Source organism: Pristiophorus japonicus, chromosome 13, assembly GCF_044704955.1.
Source record: "Pristiophorus japonicus isolate sPriJap1 chromosome 13, sPriJap1.hap1, whole genome shotgun sequence".
In the NCBI taxonomy this organism is placed as follows: domain Eukaryota; kingdom Metazoa; phylum Chordata; class Chondrichthyes; family Pristiophoridae; genus Pristiophorus; species Pristiophorus japonicus.
In genome coordinates, this window is record NC_091989.1 from 60,914,114 (window position 1) to 60,933,786 (window position 19,673).

Consider the following 19,673-nt stretch of genomic DNA (forward strand, 5'->3'; position numbering starts at 1 on the left):
GGGGTTGGTGACGTTGGCAGATTCAATTCTTGGGTCCCAGGAGAAGACATTTCCAAAGAAACGTCTTCTGGGTCAGAAGCAACTGCATCCTCCTGACTCGCATCTGTCGACGTTGGTGGTACGTGCAGTGCCGTATCCCGAAACCATCGCCTGCCGCATGGCATCGACGGAATCGGCCGTTCGCCGCATTGCCGCAACCATCTGCCCCATGTCCTCCGAGATTCTAGCAGATAGTGCGGCAATGTTGCTGGTCAACCCACCAATCGCTTGGAGGAGCTCACGACCAATGTCGACGCTTGCCCTCGACAGAGACACCATGTCCTGGTTTACATCTGCCTGTCGCTGCGCATGCCTACCTTGCCGACCCAACCTCCACTCGGAGCGCCCTGCTGCAAGCCGTTTCGCCCCGCTACTTCATCCGTTGAAGATGACGTGACCGCAGGTACTGCAGACTCTTCAGTTGATGTCTCAACTGGCGCGGAGCTGGGGAGCTGGAAAACATAATTGAGGTTAGTAGAAGAGAAGGGGAGGCATGAGAATGCTTGTGCTGCGCAGGCATATGTACAAGGAGCAACACTGCTGCAATAAATATGAATGACAGACATTACATATAATTAACATGAGAGTACAGAAGAGTACAGAAGCTGCATGCATAACATTACATCATTCATATATTATAATAAAATGGCAGTAAGTTACTTTAAATTACCACTGGTTTATACATTATTCACGTGGTGCAACAATGGGAGGCAGAAAGATTATGCGCCCCTACAAGGTGCTGAGACATGCTCCTCCAGGTCGATTAACTGAAAAAGATCTGCAGGCCCTTCTCCGGTCTGCCTGCGCTCCACCCGATTCTTAGATATCTTCTTCTGAAAATGTGACAAGAGCATGGCATAAGCTAATTGCCTAGGTACTATTATGGAAACTATGAGGTCTGCCCCAGCGAAGCTGATCGAGTATGGTCAATGCTTCAATGCTAAGCAATTGCTCCATGCGGAGCTCCTTCACAGCAAATGAGCCAAAGGCGGGCAGAGGAAACGTTACAAGGACACCCTCAAAGCCTCCCTGTAAAGTGCGACATCACCACTGACACCTGGGAGTCCTTGGCCGAAGACTGCCCTAGGTGGAGAAAGTGCTTCCGGGAGGGCGTTGAGCTCTTCGAATCTCAACGCCGCAAGCATGAAGCGGTCAGGCACAGGCAGCGGAAGGAGCGTGTGACTAATCAGCCCTACCCCCACCCCCCTTCCCCCGACGAATGTCTGTCCCACCTGTGACAGGGTCTGTGGCTCTCGTATTGGACTGTTCCACAACCAAAGAACTCAGTTTAAGAGTGGAAGCAAGTCTTCCTCGATTCCGAGGGACTGCCTATGATGATGTTGATGATTACGGAAACACACTGATATTGTAATTTACAACTAGTCATCTCACATGCTATTCATCTTTCACGTTATATGATAATACGGTTTGTGTGCAATTGATGCATGGTTATAACATCTACATTCAGAGAAGAAATTTAATAAGATCGTGGTTAGGAACTAATGCGTGACACCAACACCCTCACGTACAATCCCGAGGAAAGGCCCCATCCACGGGCCGTGCCATTCGCAGCCTGAGGGGAGGGAGCCGGGTTATTGCAATTGATGGAGGTCCCCGAGGGGGTGGGGGAGAAGCAGGACCGCTGGTGAGCTCGGCAAAGATAGGACTATGAGGGGAGGGGGCACCATGTCCCTGGGCTGTGCTCGGAGACCTCCGTGTGACCAGAGCTAATAGCCCAAAGTGTCCCAGGGCAGATAGTGAGCCAGGGCAGCTCTCCCCCAGTCCAGGCTGTGTGACTGACAGCAGCCGGAGAGACTCACAGTCTGGGCAAAGCTGAGCGACCCCCTCAGCGCTCAGTCATGCTCCCATCCACCAACCTAACCAAAAAGGAGACGGTGCCCAAGTTAAAGAGTTGCTCACAGCACACAAGCAGCGATATAATTTAATAATTATCCTTCTAAAGGAAAATGGTAGAAATGCTGAGTGTTTGTGGTCTGTCTGTTTCCAGTCATTCCTATGGCCTCAATTTCTGATCAAAGCGTTTAAATAATAATTAATACCGTCGATTCAGTTTAAAGCATCTGAGCCAGATACGAATGCACATTTGCACAGAATGGTTCCTGAGCCTTGCTCTCCCAGGGTCAGAGTCCTGGACCCCGCCCTCCCAGGGTTAGAGTCCTGGGCCCCATCCTCCCAGGGTCAGAGTCCAGGGCCCCGCCCTCCCAGGGTCAGAGTCCTGGGCCCCGCCCTCCCAGGGTCAGCGTCCTGGGCCCTGCCCTCCCAGGGTCAGAGTCCTGGGCCCCGCCCTCCCAGGGTTAGAGTCCAGGGCCCTGCCCTCCCAGGGTTAGCGTCTCGACCCTGCCCTCCCAGGGTCAGAGTCCAGGGCCCCGCCCTCCCAGGTTCAGAGTCCAGGGCCCCGCCCTCCCAGAATGAGAGTCCTGGAGGCACAGGTTCCGACCCCTGTCCAAATCTTACCAGGGATGCTACCCAAGATTACCCAGCTTAATTACAATCCGGCAGATTTACATTCTAATTAATGAGTCAGTGCATCATTACAATTATAAAATTAATAATTGAATACTTACTTTTGCAGATGCCATCAGACTGTTCCAACGCTTGCAGCACCAGTTTGGGTTTCTCACATCATGGGCTGCCAAAGTTACCACTTGCATCATTACAATTATAAAATTAATAATTGAATACTTACTTTTGCAGATGCCATCAGACTGTTCCAACGCTTGCAGCACCAGTTTGGGTTTCTCACATCATGGGCTGCCAAAGTTACCACTTCGGCGATGTCCGCCCATATTCGCTGGTATACCCGGGGACGGAGAGGGGGGGTGGGTGGGTTTCCCACGCCCACCCCGGGTTGGGTGGGTGGATTTCCCACGCCCACCCCAGGTTAGTTGGCCCCACCGAGTCTCCACCTCATGGACCAGAGCTTCACTGGCTTCATCAGAAAAGGCTTCCGCCCTCCTTCTCCCTGCAACCTCCGCAACATCACTTTCTCCCAACTCCTTGTGTTCCATCTCCATTGCCTTGACACAACCTTCCTTCTCTCTCTCGCTCCCCTTGTCTTCTGAGCATGAGCAGATGACCCCTGACCTCCTGAATTGTGGGAAAAGTTAATTGACTGAAAAAAAGGGCATGCGCAGAACGGCCGTTGCTATGGACGCCAGCCTTGCATGACTGAATACATCGCTAGCGCCCACTTCACATCGCTAAGGCTATCACCCAAATTAAAAAGGCAAAACTAGCGATTTTTAAAATGGGCGACATTCCGGCGATCCTGAAAAATAAAACAACCACTAATGCCAGAAATAGCGCCCATTTTTGGGCGATAGCGATAATAATGGACAGTCTAGCCCATAAAGTTTTGAATCAATACTTTAAATAGACAGGTGTTATACATGTAGTGTATGTATTAATTTGATTTGCACTTTAGGAGAGACAACGGAGAGGCAATATATTCTAAATGGTATTATTTTGATGGGGGTGCAAGAGCAGAGAGACTTGGGGGGTGCATATTCACAAATCCTTGAAGATGGCAGGGCAAGTTAATAAGGTGGTTAAGAAAGCATATGGGATATTTGGCTTTGTAAATAGGGGCATTGAATATAACAAGGAAGTCATTGATTTTGTAAACCAGTGAGATTGCAAGGATATTTATAATCCCATGTGATAAATAGCTCAAAGAAACATACCTTCTCTCCTATTCACCCTTCTAAATTCATAGAAATATAATTATTAAATAGTGATAATTGAGAACTATTTATTAGCTACCCAGATACACAGACGTGAATGAAAAGCAGTATCTGGATGTTTGTGGATTTTAGATACAAGGATTGTGCATCGTTCCTCCCTTCCCAAACTGAAGCACAGGCACTTCTTATTTTGGTGATAGAAAATGAGTGTTATTAATTAAATGGTGCTGAATAGAATGACTCCAGATTTAAAAATGAGTGGCTTGTTTAAAATAGACATTACCGCCCTGACGCTCAGTAATTAGTGAAATATTCTCACAATCCTACCCTACTCCCCTCTGGATTGCAATTTCTGTTCGCATTTCAGAGACAACACTTGCCCCAGATAAGATGATGGAAGGATCAGTTAATAGAAAGGAACTGAAAGCTCTCGGGTGTTTGAAGCGGGCCGCACGGTTGGTTCTCGGCTGGAGCCACAGTCTCCCTGGAGGGAGAGAGAGAGAGAGAGAGGCGGGGTTAGGGAGCAGGAGAATGAGTTTTTTGTGTAGGGATGCTCCCTGCCCATTGATCAAATGCAACACAACACACTGATGGAAGGATCACAGGAGGGAGGTGATCAGTCTGCTCACTGAATGCGTGTTTTAGGAACCGTTGAAGGGGGGGGAAGGAAAAAAAACAGTGCATAATTTTTCCAGTGGTGTCAGTAAAAGGGAGGGAGGGAGAATATCGACAGGCTGAGACACAGTCTGCAACACGCAGAGTGAGCGGAGACAGTGCAAATGATCAGATGCTGCAGGAAAGCGCCATTGTCTGTGTCAGCAGCCTAGCCTCCTGCCAAATTTCTCCATCTCCATTAAATGCATTGGGATCTGCAAAGAAGAGCCGTTTGCTCAATGGTGCTTTTTATCACTTGTTTCCTTTTCGCCATAAAGGTAAGTGGAATACAGCCTTAAACTGATGCGTCACTTTTTTAAACACAAAATGTTCCTCAATTTAAGTGAGGAATATTATTTTGTACAAAACAGACTGAAATTGTTTGAATTCTCACTGTATTGTTAGCGTCTTATGTGAAGTGTAAAATACATATTGTAAAGGTCTTGGTGTGTTCCCGCCCCAATGTGCTTTCACCATTAATAACCAGAGCTGACACAAAAGGTCGGCTTGGCATAATATGCTCCCAGGCACAATGAAGTCACTTTATTTTTGCCGAGACTAATGTATTCCAGCTTGGTACTGCATCCCAGTGCTAGCAGTCACGTATAGTTTTAATGTCTGTTTCCTGAATTAGTCACGTTAGGTAAATATTAGATTATAACGGGACAGTTCTGATTATTATTTTTATGAAAGAGAAACTGTTTATTATGAATTTTCTCTGACCTGTGCTGTAAATTTGTGAAAGATTATCCAGATCGACTTCAAGTCTGATGGTTTCTTTTTTCTCTCTTGGCACTTCGCAAAATTAATGCATTTTTGAATAAACGGGGTCCAAGGAGACCACAGTAATGGTGACCCTTTCTTTGCACGAGTTTAAATAGACCTGCTCCCCAAGGGCAGCACTCCGCCTTTTAATAGTCCTTTCACACTCATTCTGTAGCCCTTTACTTTCGAGGTTGCAGGAGCGACACGGAAATTGTTTCTGACGTGTGGCCAATGTACTTAGATTTGTATTTTGATAAATTTGACAGCAGCCATCTGAGAATAAATAGACAAAACAATGAGCTGCGTTCCAACAGAAAATAAGAAATTGGTTGTCTATAATAGTTATTGTAGGAGATAGAAATTTAAGAACGTGTGATTAATTTGGGATACTTGAACCATATTTGTGAATATATATTTGTATATGTATGAGTGTAGTGTACACATACGCACATGTACACACACACGGACAAACAAATATATACACATACATGATATATATATAATATAATATACACATATACACACACATTATTTATTTATATATATATAATATACATACACACACACCTGTGTATGTAGTGTGTGGATATATATATTTATTTCAGCAGCTGTCATTGTGATCGACAACAGTAAGAATCTGTCAAGATTAATTTATATAAATCCCTATCTTGGTACTTCAGGACCCTCTCATATCTGTGGATTAATGGTAATGGGCAAGTGTGTAGGTGCAAGGAGCTGGATCCAGTCTGCAGGCCATGGGCTACATTTTGGTAATGCACAATGAAGCGGGGAAGTTTCCAGTTTTAATATTCTCTTTCTCCCTTATGCACTAGTATGAGCTCCTTTTAGTAGTAAGAGCTTACATAATCTCGAATTAATCAAATCTATTAATGTACACACCTGCTTCTTATTGTCTGCTTTCAAAGTGACAGTGATGCTCCCTTGGTACATCAGCTGTTTGAGCTGGAGAGTAGCTGGTCTGTACAGACTAGGTAGGTCCCAGCTTCAATCCCTGGTCTATAATGAGTTATTAGTTCCTAGCCAGGGTGACAGTAAGGCATTGTAAATAGCTGCTTTCTCCTGGATTAGGGAGGGGGAAATATGACATGGTTCCCCCTCCTGGTTGCTATTTAGGTTTTGCCTGCTGGAGGTGCTCGGGTCTGGACCTCAAATGATGACCGGTGATCTGGTTTGGCTCTAAGACACGCTGCGGTTGAATAGCCTGTCAATGGTTACCATGTAGGCTCTCACATAAAGGCTGGTCAATTGTATCATGCAGAAGTTTAAATGTTGTGTAGTAATTATTTACACCCAAATGCACATTCCTTGCATGTAAATTGGTTTAGCATATTGTGTACTGATGTATTACACTCTCCTAGATTTCAAGCTCATTTTCCTGAGTAAATGATGTTACATACAAAATTCCTTTTATGGGGTCCATCTTTGAATGAATTTTCATAAGTAATGTGTGCTCACTTACAGAGAGCAGCTGCGTATTTTGGGCCTGTTTTTCAGCATGAATGGCACATGTTACATGTGAAAGAAATACAATACTTCTAATTGAAGATGAAAAGAATTACATTTTGCTTTGAATTATGAGTCATTGCTGGGTATGAGCAAGAGCTGCATAAGTTAATGTTGTATAATGTCCTGATCAATTGCCTACACTGGAATGGACCGTGGGTGTGCAATATTTAAATTCATATATCTTGCCTACACAGAAAATCTGTAAATTTCACAAATGTATACCGGAAACTGAAAAGCACTTTATGACAGCAGTAATGAAAAATGATCAAAATTGAACTTAAAAAAAACTAGGTCTGATAGAATGAACCATTGTCTGATAATGGCATGTTCACTGTGATAGAATTGTCCACCTCTGACCTTACTTGAATGTTTTATATTAGAATCTATATGCAGCGATATGTTACCTATTGTTCCAATGAAAAGGCACTAGTTTAGTGTGGCACTGAATTGGATCTTGCACCATCCTTTTTAACATTGCACTAACAACAAATTGCATTTATATAGCCCCTTTTTAAGTTAGAAAATGGCCCAGGGCTTCACAGAGGGGAAATGAATCCAACACACTGGCACATTTGATAGGATATTAAAGGGATGGGGTGGGAGTGTGTGGAAGAAAAGAAGTAGTTTAAGGCGGGATTTTGAGTGTCCAGCCGAGATGGTTCTACATGTATTAGAAGTCTAATTGCTCAAAGTCCAATACCTTGGTTGTGATGGATTCAGGTACATGATATTGAGGAATTTCTCACTTTCAATAGGAATCTTTTACTTTCATAGTTCTCTTCTGATTCTCAAGGTTACTGGTGCTCATATTTAAACACATTTGTTCTGATTGTAATTAAATTGCCACTTAAGGAGTTGGCTCCGAATGTGGAATCATGTAATGTGGCCTTTAGTGAGCTCCAGCATATTTTTGAACAATCTTTATCCACACTACTTAAATAATGAGCTGCTTTGCAGTACAGAGGCTGGGTCAGAACAAAATTATCTCATCAATCCAAGAGAAGAATGAGAATTAATTTCAGTAATTTTCCAGTGAGTTATGAACTTATTGTATAACTTATGAAATTAAGCTGTGCCCTAGCAACTGCCCTGTCATTTTTCATCATGCCAAATATTGCTTTAGAAAATAGTTAACCCCGAATCTCCTTAACTTTGACACTTCCTTCCCACACTGCCACCCAAAAAGGGCTGACTGACGTAATGCTTAGCTTGCCGCATTTCCTTACTCTGATAATCTTCCCCAACCTCGCTGTATAGGCAGTTGATAATAAATTAAGAAAATCACACTGTTGAAGATTAGTAAAGAACCACCATCATGAGCTGGATGAATTTTTCCTGCTGTAATCCATGTAGAATTAATTGAGGGAATATGAGACAAGCTGCACTTTTGTAATAAAAACATACTTGCACTATTGGTACACCATATAGGTATACAATATCCAGAAAAAGATGCAACAGCCATTCAGTTCATTACTTTTAAGATCATAATAAGTCCAGAGTCCAAGATGGCAGTACTTCCCTCCCACAGCAACTGTTTCAAGTGATACTAGGGCTAGATTATCCGATCACAGAAATCTGACCCTATGCAACTCCCTCTACCTTGCTTGACAAAGATCAAACAGTTGTGTTAATATCTCTAACCCTCAATCTCTCGCACCAAATATTGATCCCGCTCTAAAGATTGAGGGTCTAGTGCTATTAGTAATATTGTTTGCTAATTGACTCTGAATCAACTACCTTTTCTGGGAATCTATTCTACGTGGCTGTAATCTAGTGGTGGGAGACTAGGTATTTTTCTAATCTTTGCTGTAAGCTTGTGAATTCTGTGTTTACAACTAAAACATTTACTTTTACTTCTTTTACATCTGATTTTCAATTTTTTTTAAAGTAATGGTGGATAAAATTCAGCGTATTTCTCAGAATACTAAAGTGAAGAAAACTCTCCCTGAAAGCATAAAGGTTTGGCCCATCTAGCACGATTATTGTAAGTGTTGAAAAATTGCTTCACTGATGTTGCTCTTAAACGATTTAACTTGACTGAAAGGAACATTGCACCTTGAACACCCTGTCAAATATGTCAAAATAACCTTTTCAGTCTCTTATTTGTATTTAAAATGAGTGCTGTTTAGATATTTAGTGTTCCCTATCCTTCCAAAAAGGTATAACGGTTGTGCAGCCCCAATATGCATTATGGATCGAGTCCCCATGCAAATTATACCCGGAAACAAGACACAAGGAATTTGAGATATTTGTGAAAAGCCAAGATTTATCAATATTCCAGAGAGCCATTTACTGGTCAGAGATTGGATTCAGATACAAACACTGTGGGTTAGGTTTTGTCTTCAGCAGCTAGAGGAGGGGGTAACCTAGTGGGATGGATCTAAGGTTACCAATCCTCCAGATTGTCCTGGAATCTCCTGGGCAACCGAGGAGAAAAATCATATGATTCTTCATTTTCTTTGAACACCTTAATTTATTAGTTATAAAAATATTGGAGATGGGAAGCAAAAGGCTGTTTGACGACTGGGCGGGGCAGTTGGAAGCAGCAGGTCATGTGATGAAACCTCTAGGAATACGTCCAATCAGAGTTGGCAACCCCGAGATAGATCGCATGCCCTTTATAAAAGCCACCTGATTTTCATTCCATGTCTGTCAGTGGAATGACAATGTGATGGGTTCTGTAAAGGGGGGTGCTGATTACTGTCCAGGCTGTAAAGACCAATATCTACCTCCATGTTCTCTGAGAAGGACTCGAGACATTTTGAATAAAGTTTGAGATACGGTCCAGTCAGCGCGTGGCAGTTGCTGAAATAGGTTGCAAACCGTTGCATGATAGCCCAACTAGAAATGGTTAATTGAAATTCTGAAGGGCAATGAGTGGAAATGTGGGAAAATAGAAGACATTGTCCTCAGTGGGAATCGACCTTAGAGGGGACAAAGAGACAAAATGCCAGCTAATCACTGCATGTACTGGGTTAGGACATGATAGAGGTGTATAATAGAAGATAAATGGGACCGAGAAGTATTGACAGATACATTTGAAGAATATTTTACACCCAAGAATATTATGTACCAAAGACAAGTTTAATACCAGGCTTCAAGCTTAGATTTCATAGATTTGTGAAAAAAGGCCAAATCTTCAAATACAGATGCTGCACGGGATTTGTCAGACCCAGATTACTGAGAGCAAAGATCTACAGAAGGTTGTTGATATTTGCAGAGGAACAGAAGCCTGGAAAATCTGAAGTAATGAGTGGAGCAGAGATGTCATTGCATACAATGGAAAAATAAAATCCAGATCTAGCTGGTCATCAACAAATCATGAATTGTAAGTGCTGTGATAAATCACACGAGAGGAAAAACATCCAGTCAAACGTGATTTTTTTTAAAAACGAAATCTGCTTTCTCAGTTTGCAAAGCCAAAACTAAAACCAACCCTGTCGGAAGAGCAAAAAAATGAGAGTTCAGAGTGGAAGAGCAGGTTGGATGAGATTCAGACAAGAGATGACATTGAATGGGTCGTCAACCTCAAGATAAACACTTTAAGCTAGACACAGGAACACAGTGTAATGTCATGCCGCCGTCATTTACATGAAGCTGAGCACTAGATTGAGAAAACCTAATGCAAACTTGGTGATGCAGTCTGGGCGTGGCATCAAGCAAATCTGAATATAAAGACAAAAGTCTGGAATTCTAAACTCTGCAGCGGCCAGTCTTTGGATTTCAAATGTGCCAACAGTTAGGATTGATCAAATGAATTGACACAGTCACTAACAATAAATGCCTAAAAGAATGTGTGCTAATTTATTGCGAGGTTAGGGCTGCCTATGACTAAATCCAGGCACTCAACCCGTCAGATATGCATCAAGGAAAGTGATAGTCACTAAAGTTTATGATGAGCTGGGAAAAGAAATAGCGTGGAGAAAATTGGTGTAATTAAATCAAAGAACTAAGTGAACGGCTCAATGATATGGTGAGAGCAGTCAAGCTAAACAGTGAAGGAGTGAAAATATGCCGCAACCCGAAATATTTCGATAAAGCCACAGAAAGGAAACATCTTCTGTAGGCCATAGAGGAATTAGTGTCAAGGTTAACAAATGCCAAAATCTTAAACACTCTTGATGCAATTTGTGGCTACTGGCAACTACAACTGGATGAAAGCTCAATTGTACACATTTAATATTCCTCTTGGCCAAAATGCATATAGTAGAATGCCCTCCGGATCACCTCAGCTGCAGAAAAGGACCTAAATTTTGGGGAAAATCCCATATTGAGTAAGAGAACACATTTTGAGTTAGTAAAAAGGAAATTCCTGAAGCAAATCCCTGATTATAATCGCTCAACCATTAGTGGCCATGCCTTCTGTTGCCTGGGCGCCAAGCTCTGGAACTCCCTGCCTAAACCTCTCCGGCTCTCTACCTCTCTTTCATCCTTCAAGACGTTCCTTAAAACTTACCTCTTTGATCAAGCTTTTGACCACCTGCACTAATTTCTACTCGCGCGGCTCGGTGTCAAACTTTAAAATCTCATAATACTCCTGTGCAGCGCCTTGGGACGTTTCACTTTGTTAAAGACGCTGTATAAATACAAGTTGGTGGTGTTGTTGAAATGGAGATGTAATGGGATTGGTATAGAAATACCATGGGGGTAAAATAACATGGGCAGGGACACAATATCAGCAGTAACGCATTTGCTGCCTATTTTTAGTTCGATTGACTTCACTAATGCGATTCTGCCTGTGTTGTGTTCCCGTCCATATCCAATTTCAGCCCCCACCACCACCCAGCCGGTCCCATGTTCAGAAGAAAGCAGCCCCTCTGAATAAAACTTGAGATATGTTGCAGATAGTTTCATGCCCATTGTTCAAATGAGCTGCTAATTCTTACAATGGGAGAAGGTCAACTGTGTGATCTCTGCCAGAACCTATTGTTTGGAGTGGGACAGGTCAAAGGAAAGAGTAAGCCCTAATGGAGGGAATGCTCCAAGCCAGGCAGGCAGTGGGAAGGTTACTAGTGCTGGTAAGCTGAGCAGTTTTATCTGTTACACTCCAACAGCACACTGTGTGACCTTTAGAGGTCCTGATGTGTTGGCTTTTGCCAACCAGTGCCTGATTTCTCTGGACAAGGAAGCAGAGCGAGTTCCTACAGGGAGGGAGTGTACATTCCATATTGGGTCAACAGAAACTCTACCTATGTGGATTTCGCCGCTTGATTTGGAGATGTTTTAACATGATGAGTTTCTGCATGTCAAAAACCTAGCTGACCAAAATGCTCATCATGCACAGCGCTATGAGACACTCGATGGACCGAATGGCGGCCTTCTGTGCTGTACTAGTCTATGATTCTACACATGTTGTGATGCAATAAATGATCCCATGAATGTACTGTGTTTGGTACACAATGATTATCCATTGGGATTAATGGCATCTGCTACTTCCAGTAAGAAACCATAGGAGATGGGGTGCCTTTAAACTGTAGCAGAGGCAGGAATTCTTATCCTTATTTTCAAATCCCTCCATGGCCTCGCCCCTCCCTACCTCTAATCTCCTCCAGCCCCACAATCCCCACGAGATGTATGCGCCCCTCTAATTCTGCCCTCCTGAGCATCCCTGATTATAATCGCTCAACCATTGGTGGCTGTGCCTTCTGTTGCCTGGGCCCCAAACTCGAACTCCCTGCCTCTCTTTCCTCCATCAAGACGCTCCTTAAAACCTATCTCTTTGACCAAGCCTTTGGTTGCCTGCGTTAATTTCTACTTATGCAGCTCAGTGTCAAACTTTTATCTCATAATACTCCTGTCAACACCTTGGGATGTTTCACTATGTTAAAGGCGCTATATAAATATAATTGAATGCTCTAGTCAATCACAGATTCGGTCCCATTTTTGAAAGGGGCAACAGGAAGCGAGACTATATTGTATTGTGCTCTTTGGGCTATCTTTTAAAGCATTGAACAAACAATCCAAACAAACCCTGCTGTGGCAAATTAATCATTGGATCTGCAGGCCTTCACGGTCACTACTGTTGTTTGTTAGTTCTGGTTATGCTTTCGGATCAGTACATTTGTCTTCAGGTGGCTCTACTTCAGTTTGACCATGTCAGCAGCTTTGATGTGCCACAACACAGAACAATGAAAAGTGAGATGGAATTAAATGGTATGTACACATCGGGGCCTTTATAAGAGTTGTTATCCCTACTCATGATCTAATGTACATTAACATTTACACAAGAGTGACTTTACTCATTAATTCACAAAGTCTATTTATGTTTTCAAAGGTTTGGTTTTACTATCACCAGTGTGTAGATCAAAACATAACCCAGCAGCTTTTGTAAACTTAATTAAACTTAATTTTACACTTGTAAGGCAGAAAGCAACCAAGCCAATTAAACAAATCTTTCTTTAGATCATGCATGAACAAGGTGGGAAAGGAAGGTGGAGTAAATCATCATCATCATAGGAGTCGCTAGGAATTGAGGAAGACTTGCTTCCACTCTTAAAATGAGTCCTTAGATGGCTGAACAGTCCAATACGACAGCCACAGTCTCTGTCACAGGTGGGACAGGTTTGCTGCATGCTCCTTCCGCTGTCTGCGCTTGTTTTCTGCATGCTCTCGGCGATGAGACTCGAGGTACTCAGCGCCCTCCCGGATGCACTTCCTCCACTTAGGGCGGTCTTTGGTCAGGGACTCCCAGGTGTCAGTGGGGATGGCGTACTTTATCAGGGAGGCTTTGAGGGTGTCATTGTAACGTTTCCTCTGTCCACCTTTTGGCTCTTTTGCCGTGAAGGAATTCCGAGCAGAGCGCTTGCTTTGGGAGTCTCGTGTCTGGCATGCGAACAGTGTGGCCTGCCCAGCAGAGCTGATCGAGTGTGGTCATCAGCATCATCATCAGTAAATCACTTTTCAACTGGGTGATAGTCTGAGATGTTGAGCAGTGGGGACTCAGAGTGCAACTGTTCATCTGTGTATGTGAGGGAGCATTTCTGGCGTGCTCCCTCCCGCTCCACTACCTCTGATGGTGCAAATATAAGTAGAGTGATTTTGTGGGTGCCACTTAATACAGCCTTTAGTTCAGCAGTAGCGTGTGCGAAGCCAACAGTTTCAGAACATGCAGTTTACTCCAAGCAGCCTTACGACACAAGATATTCATCCAGGTCAGTGGAAATGTTACCACCAGAAAATCGCCCATGATGCATGTGCAAGTTAGAAATATTCCACAGAATGCTGAACAGTTTTCCTTTTTTTTTTTAAGCACCCAATTTTTGGCAGATCAAGACTAAATCCATAGAAACACAAAGCTAAATGTAGAGTTGGTTCTTGAGCAATTTATTAATCGCTTCACTGATCAATGCACTGAGCGTGGATGAGGCTTGCCTAGGTGCACAAAACAATCTTAACTGCAAGAAATTGGTGACCGAGAATCGTGATCCTGAGTCCATGGGCATGGGAGAGCTCCCAGCCCTGATTGGATCTCTTGGTGAGACTTGTAGGAAAATTGCCTCTAACAATGAGAAAGTTAACGAAATCAATATAACCTGCAAAACTAAAGGTTCGTTGCACAGAGGCAACAACATTGCTAACTCTTTTGTTATACTCCATTTATTTTGAAAAGGGAAAGTCTTCACACACATGCACTGGCTTTGTATTGCTCACTGATAATATCCATTCTGTGGGCATTGGTGAAAGGTATTTTCACACCTATGGTCATTTTGTCCAGTCACATTAACTTCTTGAGATTGAAGAGATCGCAAAGTCTCAGTTTAAAGAATGGATTCAGTCGAGAATACTTTGTGGACTTTATGGGATTTTTCTGAGGGTATTTTCACTGGGATGGGATCACCCTGTGCAGAGGGACCACATGGCAGTTGGCTGTGACAAAAGAGCTGTCAGTCATCCAGAATATACGGGTGCACCCACCAGTCCTAGCTAAAGAATGGGGGCCATATGCAAAAACAATTCTCACCTCCATCTCCGAAGAGAAGCAGAACAATGAACCCACTAGCCTGGCCAGCCAAAGAGGAGCCATTTTTTTTTGCCAACACAAACACCGAGATATGTCCCAGACTCAGGGTCATTAGTCCAATACACATGGGTCTGATGGCCCATCATTGACTAAGCACCGGCGCGCTTAGAAACAAAAGGCTTTTAAAGATTGGCGGGAAAGATCATAGGCAGTCCCTCGAATGAGGATGACTTGCTTCCATGAGAGTTCACAGATGTTTCAATGAAGGACCCGATGTTCCAGTCCTGAACTCCAGTTGAGGGGGTGGAAGATGCCTGTGCGTGGATTCTTTTAACGTGTGGTGACCGTTGCACACCAGCCACCACATGGGCTCGACAGAGCTAGGCCTTTATCCAGTGGCAAGGATTAACCAGGACGACTGGAGACTTGCTCTGCTGCACGGACCTAGTGCGCACACACATCGCAGTGTGGGCTGGCCCGTGCTGGCCCTGGCGGGAAAGATAGGGATAGCAAGACTCCTATAAAGATAGACTCTTTTCCACCATTTCGCTACCCTTCTCCCCCTCTCGCTTTTGCTCCAAGATCGACGTAACAAGGAGGAAGCCGCAGTTCCACAGAAGAAGCCACTGCGACAGAGAATCGCATACCCCTCACAGGCAGTGACTTCCCTCGGCTGAGCTGAGCGATTGAGACCGACCATGTGCGGTGGTGAGCATGGCCGCGAGTGTCCCAAGCCGGTAACCAGATTTCCCAAGCGAGCTGGGTGAGGTGTAAGGGCTCAGGGTTTTCTCAGAAGTGAAGCTTTTCGGGGCTATTCTGGGGAGGAAGCTTTGTTTGGTATAGCCAGGCGAAGGAGCTTATGTGACTGGGTAATTCGTTGGTAGGGGTGGAGTTAGAATCCACCATAGCAACAAGGGAATTACTGCATGTTACAGGTCCTCAGTTTTGTACGATATGTATGTTGTTTATAACCTGGATCTTATTCTCCACAGAGACAGTGATTTCGTTTAGTAGTGCATGTTTTAGCCAGTCTATGTTAGACCAAATAAATATAAGTACGATTTTTCACCGAAGTAATCTTGTCCGTGACTTATTCCATTTACACTCAATAATAATCCCCAGGTATAGAACTTTCGTAAGGCGGGGGCGATTCGAACTGCCCGTCTAGCAATTGGGCTAGAAACATAGAAAATAGGTGCAGATATAGGCCCTTCGGCCCTTCGAGCCTGCACCACCATTCAATAAGATCATGGCTGATCATTCCTTCAGTACCCCTTTCCTGCTTTCTCTCCATACCCCTTGATCCCCTTAACCGTATCTAACTCCCTCTTGAATATATCCAATGAACTGCTATCAACAACTCTCTGCGGCAGGGAATTCCACAGGTTAACAACTCTCTGAGTGAAGAAGTTTCTCCTCATCTCAGTCCTAAACGACCTGCCCCTTATCCTAAGACTATGTCCCCTGGTTCTGGACTTCCCCAACATCGGGAACATTCTTCCCGCATTTAGCCTGTCCAGCCCAGTCAGAATCTTATATGTTTCTATGAGATCCCCTCTCATCCTTCTAAACTCCAGTGAATAAAGGCCCAGTTGATTCAGTCTCTCCTCATATGTCAGTCCAGCCATCGCTGGAATCAGTCTGGTGAACCTTCGCTGCACTCCCTCAATAGCCAGAACGTCCTTCCTCAGATTAGGAGACCAAAACTGAACACAATATTCCAGGTGGGGCCTCACCAAGGCCCTGTACAACTGCAGCAAGACTTCCCTGCTCCTATACTCAAATCCCCTTGCTTTGAAGGCCAACATACCATTTGCCTTCTTCACCGCCTGCTGTACCTGCATGCCAACTTTCACTGACTGATGAACCATGACACCCAGGTCTCGCTGCACCTCCCCTTTTCCTAATCTGCCGCCATTCAGATAATATTCTGTCTTCGTGTTTTTGCCCCCAAAGTGGATAACCTCACATTTATCCACATTATACTGCATCTGCCATGTATTTGCCCACTCGCCTAACCTGTCCAAGTCACCCTGCAGCCTCTTCGTGTCCTCCTCACAGCTCACACCGCCACCAAGTTTAGTGTCTTCTGCAAACTTGGAGATATTACACTCAATTCCATCATCCAAATCATTAATATATAAGATCAAAACCGTTTACAAGATTAAGGATATAATAATATGAAAGTGACTAAGCGAATTGAGGGCTTAAAGATTCCGGGCCTGAAATTCAGGGTGCCTATAAGGCCCATTTCCACTGTTTTGCGACGGTCGTGTGGCGGAATCGAGTGGCTGCCATGTTGCAGTTCATTGGCCGCCCCGATCCAAATTCAGCTCGGGGATTTTTCGGCCTGTCCCCACTTCTGCCCCGCTGCTGCCGACCGCTGCAAGCACATCATCGAAGTGCGCACCTCCGCTATCCCGCACCTCCATTTCAATCCACCCCAATTTTGCTGAAAAAAATCCACTAGCCGATGAATGGTGCCCCCGGCAGCTTTTTCTGTCAGTGCACCTTGTCTGCTCTCTTTCTGCCCTGACATTGCGGCGGCCATTAAAGGCGAGAGCCGAATGCCGCGACCGCCATCTTATTTTTCTTGCCAGCCGACTTTAATGTCGGCCAAACTATTGTTCCCCCGGGTTTGGCCGGGCCGCCAACAGGCAGCCTGGCACCTCCTCTTGGGTACCAGGCCACTGGCCCAGCCGAAACCCTCCCTGGTGGCCAAGTGGCCAAAGCTAAAAAATCTCCGATTCTCTCCCCTTTAACACACGCGCTGTGACGTCACCACCGCAGTGGCGGAGACTTGATCCTGCCCCAACTTCCGCCCCTCAGCATGACTTACTGCCGCACTTCCGCCTCCTTTATGACCGACTTCCGGTCTAACGTTAAAAAACTTCTAAGTCTTGAAAATCGATCGGACGGCCGTCTCATCGCTCCCGGCGGAAAAAACAGGTCAAAAATCATAGGTGCGCCAGCTTTCTGGTGTGCCTGAATTTCGGCCCCTCCATGTCTTAAGTAGACAGTTGCTGTTGCCTTTGAGGCAATGCTCAAACGTCCTCTGGGTTGTTTTGCTGCGCCGAAGAGTGTTCCTGGTGTGTGCTTGATTCATTTATAATGAGGTGTGACTCGAGGAAGACGTTGGTGCACTCCACACTTACTGCTCCCAGATAGTGCCAGGAGAGGAAGATCGGCCCTGTAGTCTTTTGGATGAGATGATAAACCGAGACCCTCCCCCATCTGCTTGCTCATTGAAGAAGAGCAAGGAGTTCTCCCTCTATCCTGACTAACATTTCTCCCTCAGCTAACCCTGCCAAAAACAGATGAAATGCTCATTTATCTCATCGCTGCTTGTGAGGGGCCGTGCTGTGCACATCTTGGCTGCTGCATTTACCTACAGAGTAACAATGACTGCACTTCAAAAGTCATTCATTGGCTGGGAATTACTTTTGGAATTCCACAGAATGTGAAAGCTGGTGTATAAATGCAAGTTGCCTTCAGTTGTGCTTTATGTAGCTGACTGACAAATAAGTCAGGGATCACTTTGTCTATTAACCAACTGCTAACTTAGAATTTTTATGAATTTACCAGCGTAGATTTCTTGTTTACCAATTAGTGTGCTACTGCTAAACTAATGCTGATGGTCGAGTGGGTTGCCTGACAAGGCTGTGTACCATGAAGTGATAGGAATTCAGCCATGCTCACGATTCCCCATGCTGAGTCCCCTGCCTGAGCTGTGCTGGCAGAAGGACGTGTGAAGGACGGAGGGTGAAAACGCCAGAAGCTTGGGTCCAATCAGACTGCTCTTCCAACAGCGCCACTACAAGGTGACAGATCAAGGCCCTGGGAATAACTTTCTCCGCTCCTTAACTGAAGGCCCTGGAGCACTAGGAATAACTGAGTGAACAAATAAGAATGCCACTGAACATTTCTGTATCAGCAGTGCTCTTTCCCAGTATAAGTGACTCCTTTTTTTCTAGGTGTAGTTATCGTAATCCCAATGACAGATTGCAATCACAGTGTATAAAAAAGTATATTTCTCATTAGAAATATGTTACACTATGTAATGCTACACAAAGCATTAGTTATGAAAGTTAAATAATAGTGTGTTTTTTTTAAACTAATGAATCTTCAAGATAGTCAGAAAGAACTTTATTTATTTAATACCTTTCCTAACCTCGGTGTCCCTCAGCCCTTTACAGCCAATGAAATTCTTTTGAAGTGTAGTTACTGTTGTAATGTAGAAAATGTGATAGCCAATTTGTAGAGGTACTATAGCATAGTGGTTATGTTACTGGACTAGTAATCCAGAGGCTTGATTGGTTCAAATCCCACCACAATTTTCACTTAATTCAAATTGTGTGTCCCAAACAGGATGTGAAGGATAAGGTTTAGAAGCAAAAACAAGGAAGAACTTTTATTTATATTGGTGTTCATGTTCTTTGGCTGTGAAGCACTCGAGCCATCCCATGAATTACTTTTTAGGTATAGTCATTGTTTTTCAAGCAAGTGAACACAGCAAATGGGATTAGTGACCAGTTATCCTGTTTTTGATGGTGTTGGTTGAAGAAGCACTGTTGGTTTAGACTCCGAATACTCTCAATCAACACATAGTGCCATGGGATCTTTTGCATGCTGCTAAACAGGCACATTTGGTTTAATACCTTAACTGAAAAACAGCACCTGCTAACAATGCAGTGCTCCGTCCATACTGTACTGAAGTATCAACCTAGATTACATGCTGAGGTTATGTAGTGGGGCTTGAAACCATGAACTTCTGACTCTGAGGGGAGCAGGCTACCCATTGAATAAGCGGACATTGTTTATTATATTTCTGGAGCTGAGTTTACTGTGCCTCCAAACTCCTAGTGCATCTCCTGGAAGGTTACGTGATTATCCAGAACAGTCAAGTATCCAGTATAATATGGAGTGATCACGCAGTGCACTACTACAGCAAAATCATTTTCACTGACACGTGAAACAGTCTGAACTGAGAGAACCCATTGTCAACACAATATCACCAAAACAGT

General features: G+C 44.1%; 1 protein-coding gene across 1 annotated transcript in view; it reads left to right on the top strand.

Moving 5' to 3' along the window:
* Window positions 1-4,600: 4,600 nt before the first annotated feature.
* Window positions 4,601-19,673, top strand: part of ptpro (protein tyrosine phosphatase receptor type O) — a 163,819-nt gene continuing 148,746 nt past the window's right edge. The window contains 1 exon segment of the mRNA XM_070896667.1: window positions 4,601-4,675. Coding sequence (XP_070752768.1) covers window positions 4,601-4,675 — 75 coding nt within the window.